Source organism: Anopheles moucheti, chromosome X (assembly GCF_943734755.1).
Source record: "Anopheles moucheti chromosome X, idAnoMoucSN_F20_07, whole genome shotgun sequence".
Lineage (NCBI taxonomy): Eukaryota > Metazoa > Arthropoda > Insecta > Diptera > Culicidae > Anopheles > Anopheles moucheti.
The window spans coordinates 14,318,594-14,337,864 of NC_069142.1; the positions used below are offsets into that span (position 1 = coordinate 14,318,594).

A 19,271-nucleotide genomic window follows, 5' to 3' on the forward strand; every position below is an offset into this window, starting at 1 on the left:
GTTTTTTTTCTGATTTTTCACAAAAATTGCAACAAATCATTATTTTTTTATCTAACAATCTTTCACGTACCACAGCATTTATAAAATATTCCGTAATTTTAGTTTGTTTATATCAAGATAATTCCAATCTGCAAATGTCACCCGAAAAGGCGCCCTTTGCCGGGCTGGACCGACGGGAGCCCAAGGACGCTTTTATAATGATGGCTTTCGCAGTGCGGCCAGCTTACCTCTGCAGGCCTCATTCAATGTTTCCAACTCACGCAACATCCCAAGATGGCTCAGACACACGCTGAGAGCTCAAGCGAGGCGAGAGATCGCTCAGCCCCGGATCGGAATATGTGAATATAGTAGGCCAACGATTTTATTGAAACGGGGGTTTCTGCGCTTGTCACGTAGCAAAACGTCAATCGGATTCCATCATCTGGTCTCCTGTCTCCTTGCGGCTGTCAGTCGTCGTGGCGAAAAGCTTTGTTTACACCCGAAAGAATAAGCCAACAAACTTATTAGCATTCCAGTAAAGACCAACTTATTCCTTATTAGCAGTAAAGCCTAGTATAATTTGAGAAAATAGCAGGAAGAACTGCCAAAAGTTGTGTGGATTTAGTTACACGAAAATGGTGCTACCAAACTACACCGACGTTTCGGCAATGCGACAAGAGGTACTGGACAATAACTTACGCACAAAGGCAATCATTATGGTAAGGGAATAAATAAAGGAGGCGAAAAAAATTTGCTCTCCCGTTGCTACTTCTTAACCCTTTTAACCTCGTCAGGACATCACAAACTTTCGTGGCACGTTACGTGAGCTGGAAACATTGAATGAGGCTGGCAGAGATAAGCTGGCCGCACTGCGAAAGTGTATCGATCGAATGGATGTGTTGGCACGGGATGAGACGGACGACAAGCTCGCTGAGGAGGTAGAAAAGAATCGCGAACAGTATGCCAAGTAAATTATCTAAAAATATCAGTTTTTTTTAATGAATGCTTGAGGAAATGAATCAACAATTGCCCATTTCCCATCCATCCACAGAACGCTGCAAGCCTTCCGGAAAGCGAATATTACAACCATGCTTGAGATAGAAAAGTCCAACAAGGAGGAACTCTTTGCTCTACGTCCGGAAGCGAGCGAAATACGACAGCGGAAGCTGACGAACGCTAGTGCTGGTTCGAAGACGTATCGCAGCTCTGCGTTGCTGTTACAACAGGAAAGTGTTACCGAACGGATGATTTCCATCTCGAAGCAACTGCACGATACGACACAGAAATCGGCCGCGACGCTCGATATGCTCTTAACGACCAGTGCGACGGTGGAAAGTACGCGCGACGAGCTGCTGAACACGGCCGGCAAAATCTACCAGTCGAGCAAACTACTGCAGAAATACAGCCGCCGGGACTGCACCGACAAAGTCCTCGCCTTTTTCGGCTTGCAATTGTTTTTGGTTAGTGTTTTCTATGTGCTTTGGAAACGTTTATTTTAACAGAGTTACGAACACGTTAAATTTAATTGTTTAATGCTACCCGGGTGAATTTACGTAGTAGGGAGAAGGAGCTACAGCTGGAGCATGCGGTTCACAAATACCGAATTGATTTAGAACAGGGTTCTCCAAACTTATCAGTCCACGGGTCGCATAGATTGAAGAAAAAAATCTTAGTTGGGGGACTTTTGCACATTAACTTGCGGGCCATTTACACAGAGGCTGGAGGCACTCGAGGGCTGCAGTGTGTAGACCCCTGACTTAGAGTAACAAAACGGTGAGCCTCAGCCCCATCTAATGTTCGGATCACAAACCGTTACAGCCCGAAAGCATGGATAAATATTATTCTACCTAAAAAATAATTGCCAGGTGATAGCGCATCTGTAAATAACGAGGTTAACGAATAAATGATTGTATATAAATTGTAGCAAAATACAGGATTATTTCTCGATAATGTGATCTTGATGAACAAGTCACCACCTGGAGATCTTTCATCTCAGTCACGTCTCCTTAGTATGTAGAGTACAGAGTACATTATTAGGAGTCATTCTAAACTAACGAATTAGTTGAATGAAGTTCACTGTAATGAAAGAATTAATAAAGTCTCATACTTGAGAAGAGCATTTCATTTGATTCTTAAGTGAATCCAGAGGTGATTGTGGAAAGATGTATGAATATTTGAAGATATAATCTAATTATTTTATGTTCTGAGGTTAATGCGTGTATGAATATTTATCAATCTCTGGTTAATCACGAATTATTTAATTTTTATTTATCGTACCCAAGAGATTTTCCAATCTCTGAAGATGAGAGATCTTTGAACATTCTTCGATTCTTTAGAAACCTATCCAAGAATCTAGAGCTCCTCCACGATCCATTCTTTTGCAAAAGATGAAAAGGATTTAGAGACGACGTGAAATTATGTTGTGTTTGTTTTCAAGTTTTCGACTCTGATTTATTTTCGGTTATGGGTAAAATTTTTATATGTTTTACATACATATACATACATGGATAATTGATGTTGATTGTGTCTGTGTAGGTGTATGTATGTGTCCTTTTTTTGTATTATCTGTAACTAATTTCTTCCGCTTACGCTTTGTTTTTATTTTTAATTCTTGTTTTCCCATTAGCGTTGATCATATCAATCACTTCTTGCTGGTCGCAGGCAATTTTGAAATTTTGCGGGTTGTTTTATCCCATTTTCCTCTTCTATTTTTAATGCTTCTTTTCACATATCTTGCTTTTCTATCTCTTACACGACATTTTCTTACAATAGTGTGTTGCTCTTACTGCTGTTTCGGTGTGTAGATGTCTGTTAGTGTGTATGTTGTGTATGGGTTTTCTTTCTTCTAATTCTCTTGCGTTCATTTCAAAGTTTTTAATTCGCTAGTGTTTTGTTCTGGTTTTTTGCTTGTTTTGTTCATTCTTCTGCTTATTTATTACCTGCCCGTCCCTCGCAGATGAACAAAGGCAGGGGTTTCTACTTCCCGGGTTGTTTTTTTTTAGTGCTACTTAATTTAATGTTTTTATAGTAACAAAACTCTGGTTCACTTTCACGATGAAAACATGGCGCTTTTTGAAATGAATCTAGCGGTTTTTGTTTTTTAATTAATTCCGCTGTTTAAAAGCAACTAAAAACCACGTTAAAAATGATAAGGGATAGGGGAGGGGTTTAAGCAATCAAACCATACGCTTCGTCGTAAAAGGAGGGGACAAAAACATTTGCATTAAAAAAAAGAAAGAAAATGTAACATTTGTTCCATCCAATTGGATATCATTTTCCTTCAGTTTCGTTCTTCGCCTTCTTCATTTTTTGTTTTGTTAAATTGTCTCAATAGTAATCACAGTTATAGATTTCTTCGCGCCCTTCCCTACCACCTAAACGCGTACTTTGCGCACACGCGCCTGCTGAAAGGGATGTCTCACCCTTCTTTACCCGCAACCAATTATTCCGCTTAACGCTGTCGCGGGGTGAGTTTTCCGTATTTTTTTTATTTTCTATATTACTACTACACCTGCCTAACTGCGCTCCACTATATCTCCCTCCCATGTTTTTCCACCTCAAGCGCGTCGTTTAGAACGTCGTGCCAACACATGGTTATTTATTAATGATTTTTCTTTACGCTTCTTTCATATTCATAAATCCTAAACGCTAATGGTATAATAGCTACTACACTTCCGTCCGCTTCGCTTGATTTTGCATTTCGTCTGGATTTTTTTAAATATTTTTAATAACTAGGTCTACTACTATTATCATCAATGTTTATTACCCTATTGTTGCATACTAGAGCGTTCTGCTTCTCTTGTTTTGTTTGTCGTATTTTTTTCTTCATCTTCTTTGTTCCACAAAGTTGCCCCAGAATTGTTACTCCTTTCCCCGTAACACGCTTTGCTAGGTTTTGTTGCTACCATCACAAATTGTAAACAAGGAAGAATCTGCCATTTTCTCCGTTGTGGAACCAGAACAACAACAGCGAAGGGCTTGGGCGTTACTGTTTTTTAGCTTCACGTCTCGGTCCCTGGTTTTTGTTTCTCATTCGCTAGTTTTACCGTTGTCGTTTCGTTGCTCTATTCGTTTTTACTATAATAACGTGATAGTGGATGCGTTAGGGATGCGTAAAGAACTAGAACAAGAGCCCAGTGCCCCAGCCGCCATTATCACGCTCGGCCATTCGCACCAATAATCATCAACCGTTTCCTCCTTGAGATGATGATCCTTTGGCGCCCCTCTTCCTTACTAGGTTGCCTCATTCCGTATGACTTCTCGTTAGAAGTGTAAGGTAAAGGACAGAGTATGTATGCAAACACACTTGTTCCCTTGCGTGCAAATCCTGCACGGCATGATTTGGATTCTCTAAAGTTCGTGACACACGTTCGGCCTTTTTTTTTAACTTCCCTCGGCGCTTTTGAAAGCTTGACCAGGCTAGGTTGTCTTCAGCTCATACAACAGAAAACAAAAAGAAATGTCACCACCGTTAACAGCGCCCCTAAGCTCCTAAACACTAGGCTTTTATAGCGGTCTCACAATTCTCACACAATTTTCATATCCTCTTTAAGCATAATAATAAAAAAAAAAACAATTTCCAGTTCAAAGTGTAAAGTTTTATTTACAGCAGATCTCGTTCGTACGACGCGCTACTTGCGTTCTATTTCCATTCTCAGCTTCCTTCCATAAAACCCGCTTTCCCGTGTTCATACATCTTTAACCGTTATCTCTGCATTTCTCGCGGGTGCGCACGATTCATATTTCTGTTTTTGTTTGATACAAATTAAAAAAAAAGCAAAATTAATCCCCAAAGAGGATAAGAGAACTGTTCTTACGGCGAATATTTTCTTTTAAACAAGGTAAAAAATATAGCTTTTGAACAATCAATCACAATCATTATGCTTTATAGAAGATTTTGCTTCGTGTTCTTTTTTTTACTTTTCCTTCCTCGACTCATACTTTTCTAGATTTTATGTTTTATTGTATTGTATTACAAAACAAATTAAACCGATTTTTTGTCTTTCGCCCTATATGCACCAAAAACATAAAAAGGAGAAAATATTGGATCGCACATGATCTCTCCGTGTATGTGTGTGATCTCTATCAAATAAAGGCCCTAACGTTTATTCAGTTAAAGGGTATGTATGTGTGTGTGTGTGCGCACGTGAGCGTGTGTGCTGTTGCGTAAAGTTACTAAACTTCGGTAGCCTTTACTCCCCTTTATCCAACAGCAGCCGGGCAGCACTATGCGGATTGCTTAAGCGACTACTCGAACGCTACAAACACCACCCAACCAATTGCATGAACGGTTGGAACGACCCTAATTGGCCTGAGGACAAGGCGCTGAAGCTTAGTAAGGGAAGGATTAAGGCGCTAACGAACGATGAAACCCCTAATGGCACCGGATGAGATCAGCTGGTAGCTATATATTGGTTAGACGTGGCATAAATGAATAGTTTCGGCATAAGACTTTGTTCTCTAAAGGCCTTCTCTTCACGCAACCAAAAGTGTCTATAAAGCGATCAGTTGGAATAGCTATTGTTAGCAGCCTGAACTGAGCGAAGGAATAAACCTAAACAGCTAGATATTACGAGCGACTTACATGTTCCCTGCTAAAGTCGTATGAGGGTGTATGAAGCAAAACGTGAGAGAAGCAGATAAATTGCTTGTTTTGCTGTGTTTATAGCGTCCGATTTGCCAATCATCTTCTTGTTGCCCTTCGCTTGTACCTGCTGCTATCAGCCACAGGGGTATAAGTTTGATATCACTAAACACACCTAAGCTTCCCCTCTTTTTTCCCCAATTGCCATTGATAGCAGCTCTGCTGTGTGTCTGTTTTTGTTTTCCTTCAAAAGAATAACCCGCTATATTATCGGTATGTATAATGTTTGGTTTGCGTTCATACTGCAACGATTTGTTTCCGCGTACCATAATTACACCCTTATTTCACGCGAAGGCGCCCTTAAAAATCACCCCTCCTAATATGTCGTATCACACTTAGCGCCGAAAAACGGAACATTGGGAAACTTATTTAAAACCAAAAACATCAACAGATTCTCTTATCTCCACCTGTCGTTTGGCGCACACACAGCGTTGCCGTACTATATATCCCTGCTATTATATATTGCTATATGCGTTTCTTAATTCTCGTTTATGTTTTAGCACCGTTGGCTTGCACATGCACGCGCGCGTACGCACACACACTATTTTTTGCTCATTTGCCCTGGATATTCTTTTAGACTGTTCCGACTATCTTTCCGTTAACTATTTACATGCCCCCTGCTCACCAACGTATCAGCTCACTCAACATACACACACCTGCTACGTCACCTAACGAGGCCCGGGACGCCCTGATCGCTTGGCAAATTTTACTAATTCAACCCCTTTATTAGCAATAAATAGCCGACTTGTCGCGCGAATTCGATCCAAATACAACAAAAAAAAAAAACCTCCGAGTTCTTTATCCTCACAAGTGAAAACACCTTTTTCCTTCCTTCCCGGAGGAGTTTCTCGGGAGGGATGGGCGCTGGATAAATTCAGCCAATCTTCGCTCTAGTGAGGCACACACATTTTGCTCGGCTTTATCGCTTGCCTATCTTTCTCCCTACTGGGACAAACCAGTGACTAAAATTTCGTTTCCCACGACCACACATCGAGGGAATCCCATCATCAGGCATCTGGTATGTGTGTACTGTTGGTTGTATGGGTGTGAATAGACCTGTTCTGGGTGTCTGGGTCCTTGCCTGGTTGCAGACCGCTCTTCTAATCAGCATTATATACAGGGAAAGGGTTATATTAATCCGGGGGGTTTTGTTTTTGACATATGTCGCTAGCTAGTCGAATTTTCATACGTGTGTGTTTGTGTTTTTTTGCTGCTTGTTTTTCGCTTTGTATTGTGTTGTTATCATTTTTTTTTGTTAAAGTATGTTCTTTTGCTTCATATGTTTTCCTGTGTTCCGGGTAAGTGCTTTCGCCCTTTTCCCCTAGGTATGGTGTGGTATGGCTTAGCATAATTCCAAATAAAACAAAAAAAAAAACCAGCACAGAAATAAGAGATCTTGCAGCTTTTTTTTTTGTTTGCACGAAACTCATATCCTCTACTGCAAATCAATGCGTGCGCGCACAAAATTGTAAATATAAACTACACTAGCAGGAAAAATGGACAAATTATTTGAAAGGGGAAATTAAATCAAAATTGATGCTTTTCATAAAAGCTCCTAGTGGCTAGGTTTAGAGCTGAGTAAGGAGTAACGTACTTTTGTCAAAGTTTCAAAACAATATTCTACAATCCAAAGCACAAAGTAAATCAAAGCCAATCAATAAAAGAAAAAAGGAATATCAAGTTTAATGTTTAAAATTGAATTAAAGCTTATTGCCCTCGGGCTTTTTTTCTTTTCTATTGGTTATACGAAAGCATCATTCCATCGTTGTATTATCGTTTTATCACCTTTCCCCCTTGTTCCCGAAGCGGTCAAAGAGTGGTGGGGGAGAAGGTCGCTATGTAACATCTCGCAGGGGAAGGAAATTTGTATTTCTCTCTTGATTCGCCCGTGCGCGACTAACCATCCGTGAATAATAACAAGACTAAACAAAAATTTAGCACAATTTTTTAAAAAAGACAAAAAAACATGTTTTTGTGGGTTTCGAACGATTTTGCGTTCCCGTAGCATCCTACCCACCACACACCATCCTTTGCTCCTGCACCAATCAACCCACGTTCCGTTTCCGTCGTATATTATATCATTCTAATACCTTGCTTATCCTTCGATTCTAATCCTTATCTATCCGTTCCATTGTTTTTGTTTAATGTCCTTCTCGCGCACGGACTAAGCAATTTTTGTTCCGAGGAGGACAAGGTCTATTGAATATACTCAACAGACCTTGGAAGGGTGTAAAAAGGAAGGTTCGGGGCGATAGCTTTCATGTGTGTGTGTGTGTGTGTGTGTGTTTGAGTTGTTTGTTTAAAGTTTAGTTCTTGCATTTGTTACACATTGGAATTCCACTAATCACCAGGATGCTCCGGGCAGCTACGATTCACCTCAAACCATTTGTCAATGCATCTATAGATTGGTAAGACGAAATCAATTGGTTAGAAACCGTTGTTGCGTGCTGAAATCTTTACTTACCCTTTATGATAGATGCATAAACATGGTAGTCTAGCAATGATATCACCAGGACATAAATCCTCTAAACAAATGACACACTCGCCTTTTGCATCAGCTAAACAGTCCTCTGCATGGGAGAAGAGAAGGAAAGACAAACATATTGTTACAGGGTTAATTGTTGGTCCTTGCACTCACTACTAACCATTATATGATAGACGAGGCTTCGTTAGGCACATTACTAAATGACACTCAAGGTCATCAGGCGTCACAAATTTGCTACATACTGGACATTTTATTCCTGCGGAGAAAAATAAGATAAAAAGAATGAGAAACGGTGCGACCAAAAGGAAAATTGAACAAAAAACAAGAAAGATTCCTCAGTACTCGAATCCTTGAATGGAAGCTGCACCAATAAAAAAAATATTCCCTCGCGCACACAATGAAGCAACACCCAGAGCGTAGGTATACATGTTTATGTTTCAGTTTTGCCCTTTTTGCTTGTGCGTATGCATGAATATGTGCATGATGTTTCCGGTTTGTACTTTGCCATTTACCGCGAAAGGAGAGAAGAAAAAAATTGGATACACACTCACCATTTATTGACCAGATATGAGTAGGTAGTGATGTTGCGTACACTCTTCCCAAAGCAAGTGGAGCACTAGCCGCGGCATTTTCTTCCGCTGAGCTACTATCGGGATCGGGATTAGCGGATGACATATCGTACGGTGCGCCTACAGAGAAAACAGAACATACGAAGGTTGTTGAAACCGCGCGATATGAGATGAGTGGAGGAAACTGATGGGCTGTTATGAATGAGAAAAGGATGTATGTTCCAGGAATGGGATGGATCCGATGGTGGAAAAGCACGAATAACACACGGAGAAACTACTACGCAAAGCACAACTAGTGACAAATAGCCCTCCAGCAACGTCCACAATGGAGCGACCGAGTAATGTGTGATGGTACGTGCCATGGTAGCGATACAGTGACAAAACAAATACAATTATAGAGATGCATATAATCACACAGTTTGCATTAAGTTGAATCAGAGCAGAGGAGTGTAGGTAAACGGAGCCGCATATACTAAATTAATCTTTAAGCTACTAGCCCTTACTGTCTCAACTCATTCACTCTGTTTTAGTCCCCTATCGCCGACTTGTGACGCGCTCTTTAGTGATTCCAAAACGAATTCTGATTAGGAGTGAAGCGCGATCAACAAGCGATTTGTCATTCTCTTTCTATTTTTAAACACTCTATTGAAGTGTTAATAATAATATAATGTGTTTGAATTCTTCTTTCCGTAACGATTATTAGAATTGTGATCAGAATTCCGAAAGGACGGTGCATCAAATCTCAAAAGAGTCCATCACTAGTCGACGCAAAGGGAGTGAGTGAGTTGAGCACATAAAGGAGTAGTAGAATTCGAGGAACAAACTCTTCGTGCTGAGCCAAAGAGTCAAAGTTTTAACTCACTTCCCCTTCTGACTCTTACTCTTTGCGTACATCTCTAATACACGGCTCGCGAGCTGGCATGGTTTTTTGTTCTGCTCCCCTGGAAATTACCAGTGAATGAGACACAGAGTACCGCACATAAAACAAGGACGCAACCATTACCTGCCGTGCCGGACACGACGTCGCTGCTGCTGCTGGTGGAGAAGGTGCGTGCTCTGGGACTCTGCTGTCCACCGTTCGCGGTGCTCGCTTTTATTCCCATTGCCTCGGGTTCATTCAAACGCACACGGTACTTGCCGCCTGAAAAGTTTTGGGCCGTACCGGCTGCGTTCTATTATCGTCCCGACCACTAGCTGCTGTTGCTATTGTTGTTGTCACCAAAAACGTACAGGTCTCCGCCTCACCTTCTCCGCAGTGTGGTTCGCTCTGATGACGGTTTATATCACAAAACGCCTACTGCGGAATCGATCTTCTACAATGGAACAACAAATTAGAAAGGAAACATCGTTTCAGTGCTACTAATCCCAGAGACACCTAACACGCATTTGCCAGTGAGGAGAATGTTTGAGGATAGTAGGAAAAGAGGGGGAAAACATTTCAAGAAGATGGCTGCTGCTGCTGCTTCTTGTGAGGTCGTTCCTTCCATTTGCACCCGACAAGTTTGTCACTATTTGGGACGAATGGGACATTGTAAGGGTATGTTTGTGTGTTGATAGTCGACTGAGGGTGTTGATTGGTGCCAGTAACGGTGCAGGAGTTTCCTTCCATGAGGGTAGTAAACCTCTCATTGCCAAATCGCTAGACAACAAAGAATCGTACGACGGGCACGATGTCGGATGCTTCCTGGGTGGTGCATTCGGTTTCGGCAAACACTCGGGCGCCAGAGATTATTCTGAAGAGATGCACCAACCAATTGACGCTGTTAGACCGCACACAGCCGCCTTCACCTTCATCTCCTGCACAACCTTCAGTCTGTGTCGTTCTCCTGGCGACGCAGCTGTGACAGCTAGACAAAGCGTGCAGTGGCCTCTGTGCCTCGTAAAACTCAAACACACACCGACACTCCCGAGTGGAGATATGCGGAGCACTTAGGTTACCATTCACCCCCACGCTTCCCTGGGACCCGTTTATTAGATCAACAAGAACAGGGACAACGGGGCAGCTCACTGTGCACAACCGTGTTGTAATTGGCTTCCGCTTTTTTGCTGCTTGCTAGGTTGAACACGCTGGGTTATGTAGCCTCTGCGGTTGTGAATGTGGGTGTGTGTTGATCGACAATTAGTTCCCCATTTGGGGGGTGAAGAAGCTGCAGCCGGGGAAGAACAGACTAGGATGGGAGTAGGAGCACGGCATAGATTCTTTTGCGCCGTGTTCTTCTTTGGCCCACCTATGGGGGGTTGGTGGGGGGGGTGGGAGGCGGGGGTGGAGTATAGGGAAAGCCCAATAATGATTATTTCACAAGGGGGTTTTGCTTGCTCACCCGTATTTATAATACACACACAAACACACGCGGGCGCATACGATGGGGCTGCTTTTTACACTGCAACTGCAGAAATGTTGTGTGGTGTATTTGACGTTTGTTGCTTGAAGTGTGCGCTGCTCACTGGCTCACTGAGGGCTCACTCGTCACGTTTTCTCACTGGAGCTCACCTTGCGAAATCTGCTTTCTTGGGTTTTCCCCCCCGGCCACGAACACACACACACGGGCACGGCTTCGGAATACTTCTTGCCCTGTTTTCCACCAGAGGTTTTTAAGACCAAACGGCGGCTACCGAACTACAAAAACACTCGCACAATAACGGTGAGCCAGGTCTTGGCGGCCACTGCTCACTGGGGGATTTTCTCGCTTTCGCTCTTGATCTTCACGCACTATTATAGCAATGATGCCATATCGTCATACTGGCCCGGCTGGCTCACAAACCACCCCTAATCATCTACCACAGAAGTTGCTGACGGAGCGGGAAGGAGTAGCACAAACTCACCTCCAAACGCTTGTATCCACCGGCCACCATTCCACCGCACCGCAAAAAAAACCCTGGTTGAAGATCGGGTCAGATCAAGTACAAATTTCGCATCTCACCCAGCGAGATTTGCTGAGTTTGCAAAAACGACAAGAACACTCATGCACACCCAAGTCTTCACTATTCACAATTCACCCACATAGGCACACATCGAGAAACGACGTCAAATTGAAAACAACAACGGAAAATAAAACTAAACAAGAACGCGTTTTGTGTATCTATTTTTCTTGTCGTGAATTCACCAAGCTGTTCCCAACTGCAAATAGGTACCCTGTGTGAATGAAAGAGGAAGAAAGAAAGAAATGTAAAAACACAATTAATAAATAAAATTGTTGCTTATTGCGTGCATCCGTACCATGCACGCCGTACATTCGACAGTTTGGACAAACTCGTCCAAAAACACATAATTCTTCTAATGTGTGCCAGATAAGCAAAAATATTCGCTCCGTCACCTTGTTCCATCTTGATTGTTCTCGCTCGCACACCGAGAATTTTAGGTGAAAATTGTCAAGTTCGCACCCACAAAAACACAACACACGGTTTTGTGAATAAAGTCATAAGGCCAGCACAAACCAATCACGAGAAAAAACGCATTTTTATTAAGCGTTATTGTAACGCTGCGTAACGGATATGTGCATTATATATTTATTATGTTGATTGTGTGGGCATATTGACGGATCAGTTCCGGGTTCTGGAATCGCGGAAATAAAGAAAGATTTCTTGGTCTTGCTTGAAGCGGGGAGAACAGTTTGACAGGTTAAACGGCCCGTGTGGCCGCGAGTTCTTGCAAAAACAAAGTACGCCTTAGGGTAACGGCGTGGACCGGTTTGGAGCACTTCGAAACCGTACAAGAAAAACAGAGACACCACCAGCGGAATAGTGCACATGAAAACTAATCCGTGAAAGAACAATAAACTACAAAACCTGAATTCCACTACATAACTAAATTAGAAGCGAGATAAGCAAAAAGAAATACACGATTCAGCCAGCTCTGACATGGATTCTTTGGGAATAGCATCAGTTTCAGTAAAAGATGCTAATTCTTTCACACACATGCTCAGAGTGATTTTTTTCAAGATCGCGATGAACACACAAAAACCAAAGTGCGTATTCACACTACACTTCCCGCCCGATTAATGATCTCGCGTCTGATATATTTAATGTTTCTGTGCGGAGTTTAGAAAGAAACAGTGATAGGGGTGCTTGGGAAGCTAGGGGATCAGAGGATGCTGTTGTTGTTTGCCTTTTTGATAACGAAATAAGGGCAACCACGTTACAGCGACAATCTTTAAAGACGACTTTGACGAGTGACAGAGAGAGAGAGATTGTGGTTCTTCCTATTGCGCTGACCGATTGACTTCTGGGTACACGGAACAATTAAATATAGTTTGATCTATACACATCTGCAATCGCTACAGAGAGAGAGTAAAAACACAAGGCAGATGATGGCTACGATTGGAACACTTTGAATCACTGAAACGTCAAGATGAGATGCAAAAGAATCGCAATAATAAACAGCACTTGAAAAGCATTTCCTTTGAAATTATTGTAAGTGTAAATGTGTGAGACGGATTCTTTGATCGTTTTCAAGCTAAAGATAATAATAACACTAGACGAATATACCGGAAAACCGAACGAAGTAGCTCTCTGCCTACTAGAAGGAACGTTCCGGATCAGGCAGACAGTTGCACCCACACAAGCGCAATAAAACACTGTGTCGATGCGTACAATGTACGCACCTTCGCACACAGCCTACCACGGTTTTGGAACACGGAAATAATGTAATGCGTTGAAAAGGATGTACGTCAACTGCTTTGTCACACAGAATTATTGAGAACTATTGCTAAACGCGTATAAAGTAAACTAGAACACACTTTCAGAGCAACTAGACAAACATACAGATGCAGATATATCTCGTAATGAGTTTGTTGTACGAAATTGAACAATAGCTAGTATGGGTGACTGTCAAACCTGATTGTGGAGCACCTTTCCTAGAGATGTATCTCCTCTTGATGTGTAGGCGAATTTACTCGCAATTCTTTCTACTGTATGCTGTCTGTGTTTTCTGCTGAATTGTAGGAAATTTTGTCCCTTACTTAGGGCACACCAACACCAGTAACTCCTCTACACAGTGGGCCCTTCTCTGCACACCTATGTACGACGAAACGAAGGGAATTCACTTTGGTACCCATCTATACAGCATAGCCTACTGCGAAATTGAGCTTTTGTTGTTCTGACAACTCTGCACTGGACTATAGAAGAGGATGCTGGACTTACTCCAAGCCCTTTTACGGTGGAATTTGACAAGCGCGTTAGGGCGAAAAACGTCCTGACGGTAATTAACACAAACAACAACAAAACTTGGAAGAATTTGAAGCACCGTGCTAGGTATCCGATCCGAACGAAAACGAGCACAAGCACTTACTATTGCGTTGCTGATGAAATTCGTCGTCTTCGGGACGGTATCGAGGGGACAGGGGGAAGGAGGTATGTTGGAAGCGGTTTAACATGAAATGGATGGCCGAACAAAGGAGGGTTGTGTTGCCAATGTGTTGAGGTGGAACTGATTGATGTAGGAAAGAATTGGGGAGAAGGAAGGTGGCATACACACGTACAGAAATCCACATGCACAAACGAGGCGACTGCATATTGGAATTTGGGTGCCCGTGTATGTGTGTGTGGTTGTGGTGTGCCCACCAACCTACTCCTCGCTTTTATACCCTGTGCAACATACGGTAATGCCAAACCTTCATCGAAACACGAAGGGAGGACTTTGCGTTGAGGTGTTGGGATTACAACTTACCATCGTGCACGAGACGTGCAAGAAAGACGACTTCTCGTCCGTACGGTAAATTTTCCTTGCCTTTATGTTACACAAACGGACAATTTTGAACACCGCGATGTAGGGGGGAGTGCTACCAAACTGACTTCAACTGGCTGCTGCTGCTGCTGCTGCTGCTCCCCTGTTTGCGACACGGCACTGTTCGCGTTCTGCACAGAATGATGCTTTTCTTCGGTACGGGCGCTGCGGGGACCACGGGCTATCTTTGCATCTTTCAAACACACTCTCGCACACCCCAGAGCATCCGAACACACCGTCTCGAGCGCACACGACACACACACTAGCGTGTATCGAGAGCCCAATTCTGTGTGTTTTTCTTTCGCACGCGCGCGCGGTAGTATGTATGGGTGTGCGAATGATGGTTGACCGTCGGTTCGAGTATGAGTTGGGCCATCACTACAATCATGGTCAGGGAACGGTCGGTCCGGTTACCGTTCCGCCGTGGTGTGGTGAAATTGTTTTTACAGTCAGTCAAATGTGAAGCGGTACACAGCGATATATCGGCATTTTTTTGCAATGCAACATATTCCGTAGCTTTAATGGCAATTCTAGTAGAGTCCCTAATCAAATGTTCTAATTTCAAGTGCTTATTTTCGGATGGACATGATACATTTCGATTAGAAAGAATTTGTTGTATTTTATAACTGTGTAAAATGATAGTATTTTTGGACACTGTTTAGAGTATTAAAAATTATGCCAATATGTTTAAAAGATGTTTTGCAATTGATTTGACCTTGACAACTTTGTCCGATATTAAATGCTCGTTTACCGACCGGACATGATTGAGCATCCACAACTAAGCATAATTACTCGCTGTAACTCGCACTGTTTTGTGTGCGAATTAACATTACATTGGCTGTAAAAGCTGTATCGGAACAAAACGAGAAGATTTTGAAACCTCCTGGAGTGGATTTTACACTTGAAATGACGAAAGCGAGAAGTCCAGCTAAATCCGTTAATATGATTACACTTAGATTAAGATATGTTTTTTTTATTATTTTCGTAAGAATATCTAGCCGTTATAATTATATTCAATACTAAGATCGGCTTTATGTTACATTATGATTACAATGTCTATGTTGGTTTTTCACACGACAGAACCGGTACCAACTCTTAACCCTCCATAGAAATGACTGAATATCTGGCTACGTTTGCAAATAAGTCTACAGAAAAATTAAAGCAAATGAAGTTTTGAAGTCAACGACGCAACGGAAAGGGAAAGGACCATTCATTATTTACGATCAGCCCTGGTTCAGATTCTCTAGCGGCGACTAATCGTTGAAGCATACGTCATAAGTAAAACAGCTGGAAACAATCTCACACATTTCGGTTAGTCACGCCGTGTTTTGCCTGTGGTCTCGTGCACATGTGTTCTCGCGTTCATCTGTATGTCGCTATGGCCATTGCTGCGAATAGTTGCGCTGGTTAATTGCCGGCGCTAGACGTGATGTGAGGAAGCTAAAGCAATAAAAATGTTCATTACTAGTGATTTGAATGTTAGGTTCACTACAAGCGGACCGGGATGCACTATATAAAGGCCACCACAGCTCAGTACTGCCGACAGTTATTGAGACTTATGCGTGCTGTTAAGGTTCATAAGTACCTTTAACTGTTCACACAGATCTCTTACATCGGCTTGATCAGCTTGATCAGGTGCTTGATCAGCTTGGTTAAGTGCTTGATGAGCTTGAACAGATACTTGATCAGTTTGATCAGGTGCCTGATCAGCTTGATCCGTTCTGTTTTAAAATAGACCATGACTTTATCAGCAAGTTCAGCATAAGAAAAAAAAAAAAAAGAAAATCGCATAACCCTTTTCAATGTCTCGCCAGTTTCTCATAAATTATCTCGAACATCCATCTCATTATCCATGGCCATGTTCATTTTTTTTATCTTGTAAGGAACACGATTCAATACCGTGCAAATGTCGGATTTATTGTTTTAGAGTCCGAGCTAACAATAGCCCCAGGACGACCAGATCCATGCAAAACTTTTGTGAAGAACAAGAAAATGCACGCCAGCAAAGGGTAATCAATTCGATGCCCTTGTGCCTATTGTTAACGGTGTTAACTTATATGGTCCTTTAATTACCACGTGCAGTGTTCGTTATTTATCATCACCACAAACGATGCAAACGATTGTGATTGTGCTAGTTGCTGGGCTTACAATTACCTGAAATAAAACAAAAATATGCTCTCCAGTCACATGACCGGTACCATGTTTTGCAAGCACATCCTGTACCAGGTTGAGTTCTTTGTATATTGTTATATTGTTTTCGCAATTAGTAATGTTAACAATAATGTAATTGTCTATATAGCAATATTGCCATCCCTCAATACAACCGTAAACAATACTACGGATTTATGCTGCAATCATGTACTCATAGTTGACTCACTTCCAGGGCTCGGTTCAAATCGATTAAAGGCGCAACATTTTTTTTTTGCTAGCACGCTTAAGATGGTTATAAAAGGCCGAGCATTGCTCAGCTCCGTCGATAGTTTGCGGTTTATTGAAGTGCTATTTAGAAGTTTGCACAATGCTCAAACTGTCCAACAAGAACCCTTTGAATAAGCTGCCTTGGAACTGTTATTATCTCCAGAAATGTTGTTAGTATAACTTTGATGACACGATCGCTTTTAATTGTTTTAGTTTCTCTTGAGCGCCAAGCGCATCTCCTGGCGCCGAAAAATCTATGAGAAGTCCCAATACTAACACCGCAGAATAATACTCCAGCCTAGTGCCTAGCCAGCGTGCCCAAAACAACGCCTTCGTGTTACATGTCGGTAGTACAATAATTTCTCTACAAGAAGCGAAAGGATAACACAGCCGAACGCGGAAGTAAAATCCGTGTAACTAGCTTCTTCTTGAGGGCCAATGCCAAACCAAGATGAGATGAGACGAACGACAAAAAGCACATGAGATTGGAAGAGTTGGAACACTTCAGGCAAAAAAAACTGTTTTTTAATTGATCCTATGCCTACGAGAAAAATTAAGGGAAAAGGAAGTTTATTATATATACAATTATCTTGGTATTTGTATATCCCGAATAACGCCTGCGCCATGATCAGCTAATGTAGGATTTGCGCAAAATCAAAACATGAAAACTGGTCTCGCCTGCTGTTCTCGTTCAGCACTCGTTCGCACCCAGAGCATTATAAAGTTTTTAGGAATCCTTTTCTCTTTGATTTTTTGTCCACTTACACAACGGTGGGGTCGCTTTACCATTACCTGTTTCCTGCAGAAAATTTCGCAACATTTTTATGGTCCCCCGGGCCAGGCCTATATAAGAACGAGCCGAGTGTGGATTAGCTCGTCAGTCAGTTGGGTTTCCAGAGCCATGCAGAGCTCTTGAAATCTGACCGCCTGACCTTATCAAAAACTCACTGAAGGTGTCTTGGCACTGAGACGCCTGGCGCAAAGATGTTCCCGTACGGACGTTTTGAAAGCGCAAGAGGAAGTGCAACTTTACTCTTTGGAGGTTGTTCAAAGAGTAAAACGAACTTCTTCTTGCACAATTCTTCAACGTTTCAAGATGACTAAAGTTAATGAATTAAATTACTATATTGCGCGTTGTTCAACTGTGCCATTAAAAACCCGTATACGAACTAATTGGACAGACTGAGAGCAGCTTTTGAAAAAGGACGAAAGACGGAAACTGATCAGTCTTCTTTAACTGGTTGACTTTTTCGCCTGTTCCCCTTTTCAGATTATCCCAAACGTGCAGCTCAACACTGCCATCGATTGCATCTTCAGTTTTACAACCGTTCGAAGGCATCGGGTTTATTGCTTTCCAGTCCGATCGAATCATAAGTAAGCGCCAACTAGCACCTCTTCAAGGTGGCGATGGTGGCAGTCCGCGAAAGCATTACCATATTTTGGCTGCATAAGCTGAGGTGGGGTGCAAAGTTCATGGTCACAGGAATTAAATGATCCTTCAATTAGCTCGCTGGAGGTGAATGCAATGGTATTCTGAGGCGGCCCGATGGCATGATGGTAGCGGCGTCGGCCTTCACACGGTCAATCCCCCGTATCAAATACTGAGTATCCGGTTATCTAATAAAATATGTCTAATAAGCCAAAAATGGCAGTCACGATCTAGTACGTCCTTACACCACAAACAACATGCGAGTTTGGCGATTTTCCGTTACAATTATCGGATGGAAAACAGTTTTACAAATGGTCATTTTTCCATTCTTTAAAGCCCATTTTTCCAACAACCAACTCAAATAGTCATAATAGGAATTTTCCATTTTTGACATTTGATCCAGACATTTTATCACAGGTAATCGATTTTTTATCTCTATCATTTAGATATGTTGATGGTATAACTCTGATGACAGGATCGTTTTTAATTGATGATTTTCTCTTGATCACCTAGCACATCTCCTGGCGCCGGAATATCATTAAGAAGTCCCAATACTAACACAGCAGAATAATACTCCAGTCCAGGGCCTGTGTAAAGAGCAGCTAGAATCAGTGGCGGGTTTAACGGTAAGCAAACTAAGCAATTGTGGGGGGCCCCGAGCTGAGACAGGCCGAGAGTTGAGGATTTACCTTATTCAGGAAGCGGGCTAAACAAGAAGTAAGCAAGTTTCGGGTATGCAAGTAAAATCCATGATAATTTCATAAAACAATTCCCCGATCTTGGGCTAGACCATTCTTCGGCAGAAGGCACAGCAAATGTGTGCACATCAGATGAGAAAAAATCAGAAAAACCATTCCCTTAACCTTGTAGGCAATTTTGCAGCTAAAAACTGTGCTAGTGCAGTGAGTGCACTCCAAAAATACTAGAATCTATTTCTAGAATAATATAAGAATAATTTCAATTTTTTTTACTTAAACGAAAATTCAAACATAAAAAAATTAAAATTAGTAAGTTTAAACAAAATG

The 19,271-nt window shown here is 42.0% G+C and overlaps 2 protein-coding genes across 4 annotated transcripts; one reads left to right on the forward strand and one right to left on the reverse strand.

Moving 5' to 3' along the window:
* The first annotated feature begins 228 nt into the window (after positions 1–228).
* On the forward strand, positions 229–2,087 carry LOC128307037 (vesicle transport protein SEC20). Its single transcript, XM_053044750.1, has 3 exons — positions 229–698; positions 774–946; positions 1,031–2,087. Exons 1-3 carry the CDS (start codon positions 615–617, stop codon positions 1,476–1,478), a joined length of 705 nt encoding a protein of 234 aa, XP_052900710.1. The 5' UTR covers positions 229–614; the 3' UTR covers positions 1,479–2,087.
* A 2,468-nt stretch (positions 2,088–4,555) lies between these two features.
* Positions 4,556–14,525, reverse strand: LOC128307040 (E3 ubiquitin-protein ligase znrf2-like). Of its 3 annotated transcripts, none has more exons than XM_053044753.1 (7): positions 14,343–14,525; positions 10,999–11,810; positions 9,681–9,990; positions 8,660–8,797; positions 8,269–8,364; positions 8,088–8,193; positions 4,556–8,021 (listed from the first exon to the last, which is right to left on the reverse strand). In XM_053044753.1, the coding sequence occupies exons 3-7, from the start codon at positions 9,778–9,780 to the stop codon at positions 7,964–7,966; spliced, it is 498 nt and encodes a 165-aa protein (XP_052900713.1). In that variant the 5' UTR covers positions 9,781–9,990; positions 10,999–11,810; positions 14,343–14,525; the 3' UTR covers positions 4,556–7,963. The 3 variants fall into 3 exon arrangements, with proteins under 3 accessions (XP_052900713.1, XP_052900714.1, XP_052900715.1); XM_053044754.1 differs by lacking the exon at positions 14,343–14,525 and adding an exon at positions 13,511–13,582; XM_053044755.1 differs by lacking the exon at positions 14,343–14,525 and adding an exon at positions 11,895–11,975.
* Between the last annotated feature and the right edge of the window lie 4,746 nt (positions 14,526–19,271).

What these genes read in the sequence shown, in the direction of transcription:
- LOC128307037 (XM_053044750.1), top strand. Translation starts at nt 615, where the DNA reads ATGGTGCTACCAAACTACACCGACGTTTCGGCAATGCGACAAGAGGTA. An exon ending in GCACAAAGGCAATCATTATG is followed by an intron (nt 699 to 773) that starts GTAAGGGAATAA and finishes TAACCTCGTCAG; the next exon opens with GACATCACAAACTTTCGTGG. An exon ending in AATCGCGAACAGTATGCCAA is followed by an intron (nt 947 to 1,030) that starts GTAAATTATCTA and finishes ATCCATCCACAG; the next exon opens with AACGCTGCAAGCCTTCCGGA.
- LOC128307040 (XM_053044753.1), bottom strand. Translation starts at nt 9,780, where the DNA reads ATGGGAATAAAAGCGAGCACCGCGAACGGTGGACAGCAGAGTCCCAGA. An exon ending in CGTCGTGTCCGGCACGGCAG is followed by an intron (nt 8,798 to 9,680) that starts GTAATGGTTGCG and finishes TTTTCTCTGTAG; the next exon opens with GCGCACCGTACGATATGTCA. An exon ending in TTATGCATCTATCATAAAGG is followed by an intron (nt 8,022 to 8,087) that starts GTAAGTAAAGAT and finishes ACCAATCTATAG; the next exon opens with ATGCATTGACAAATGGTTTG.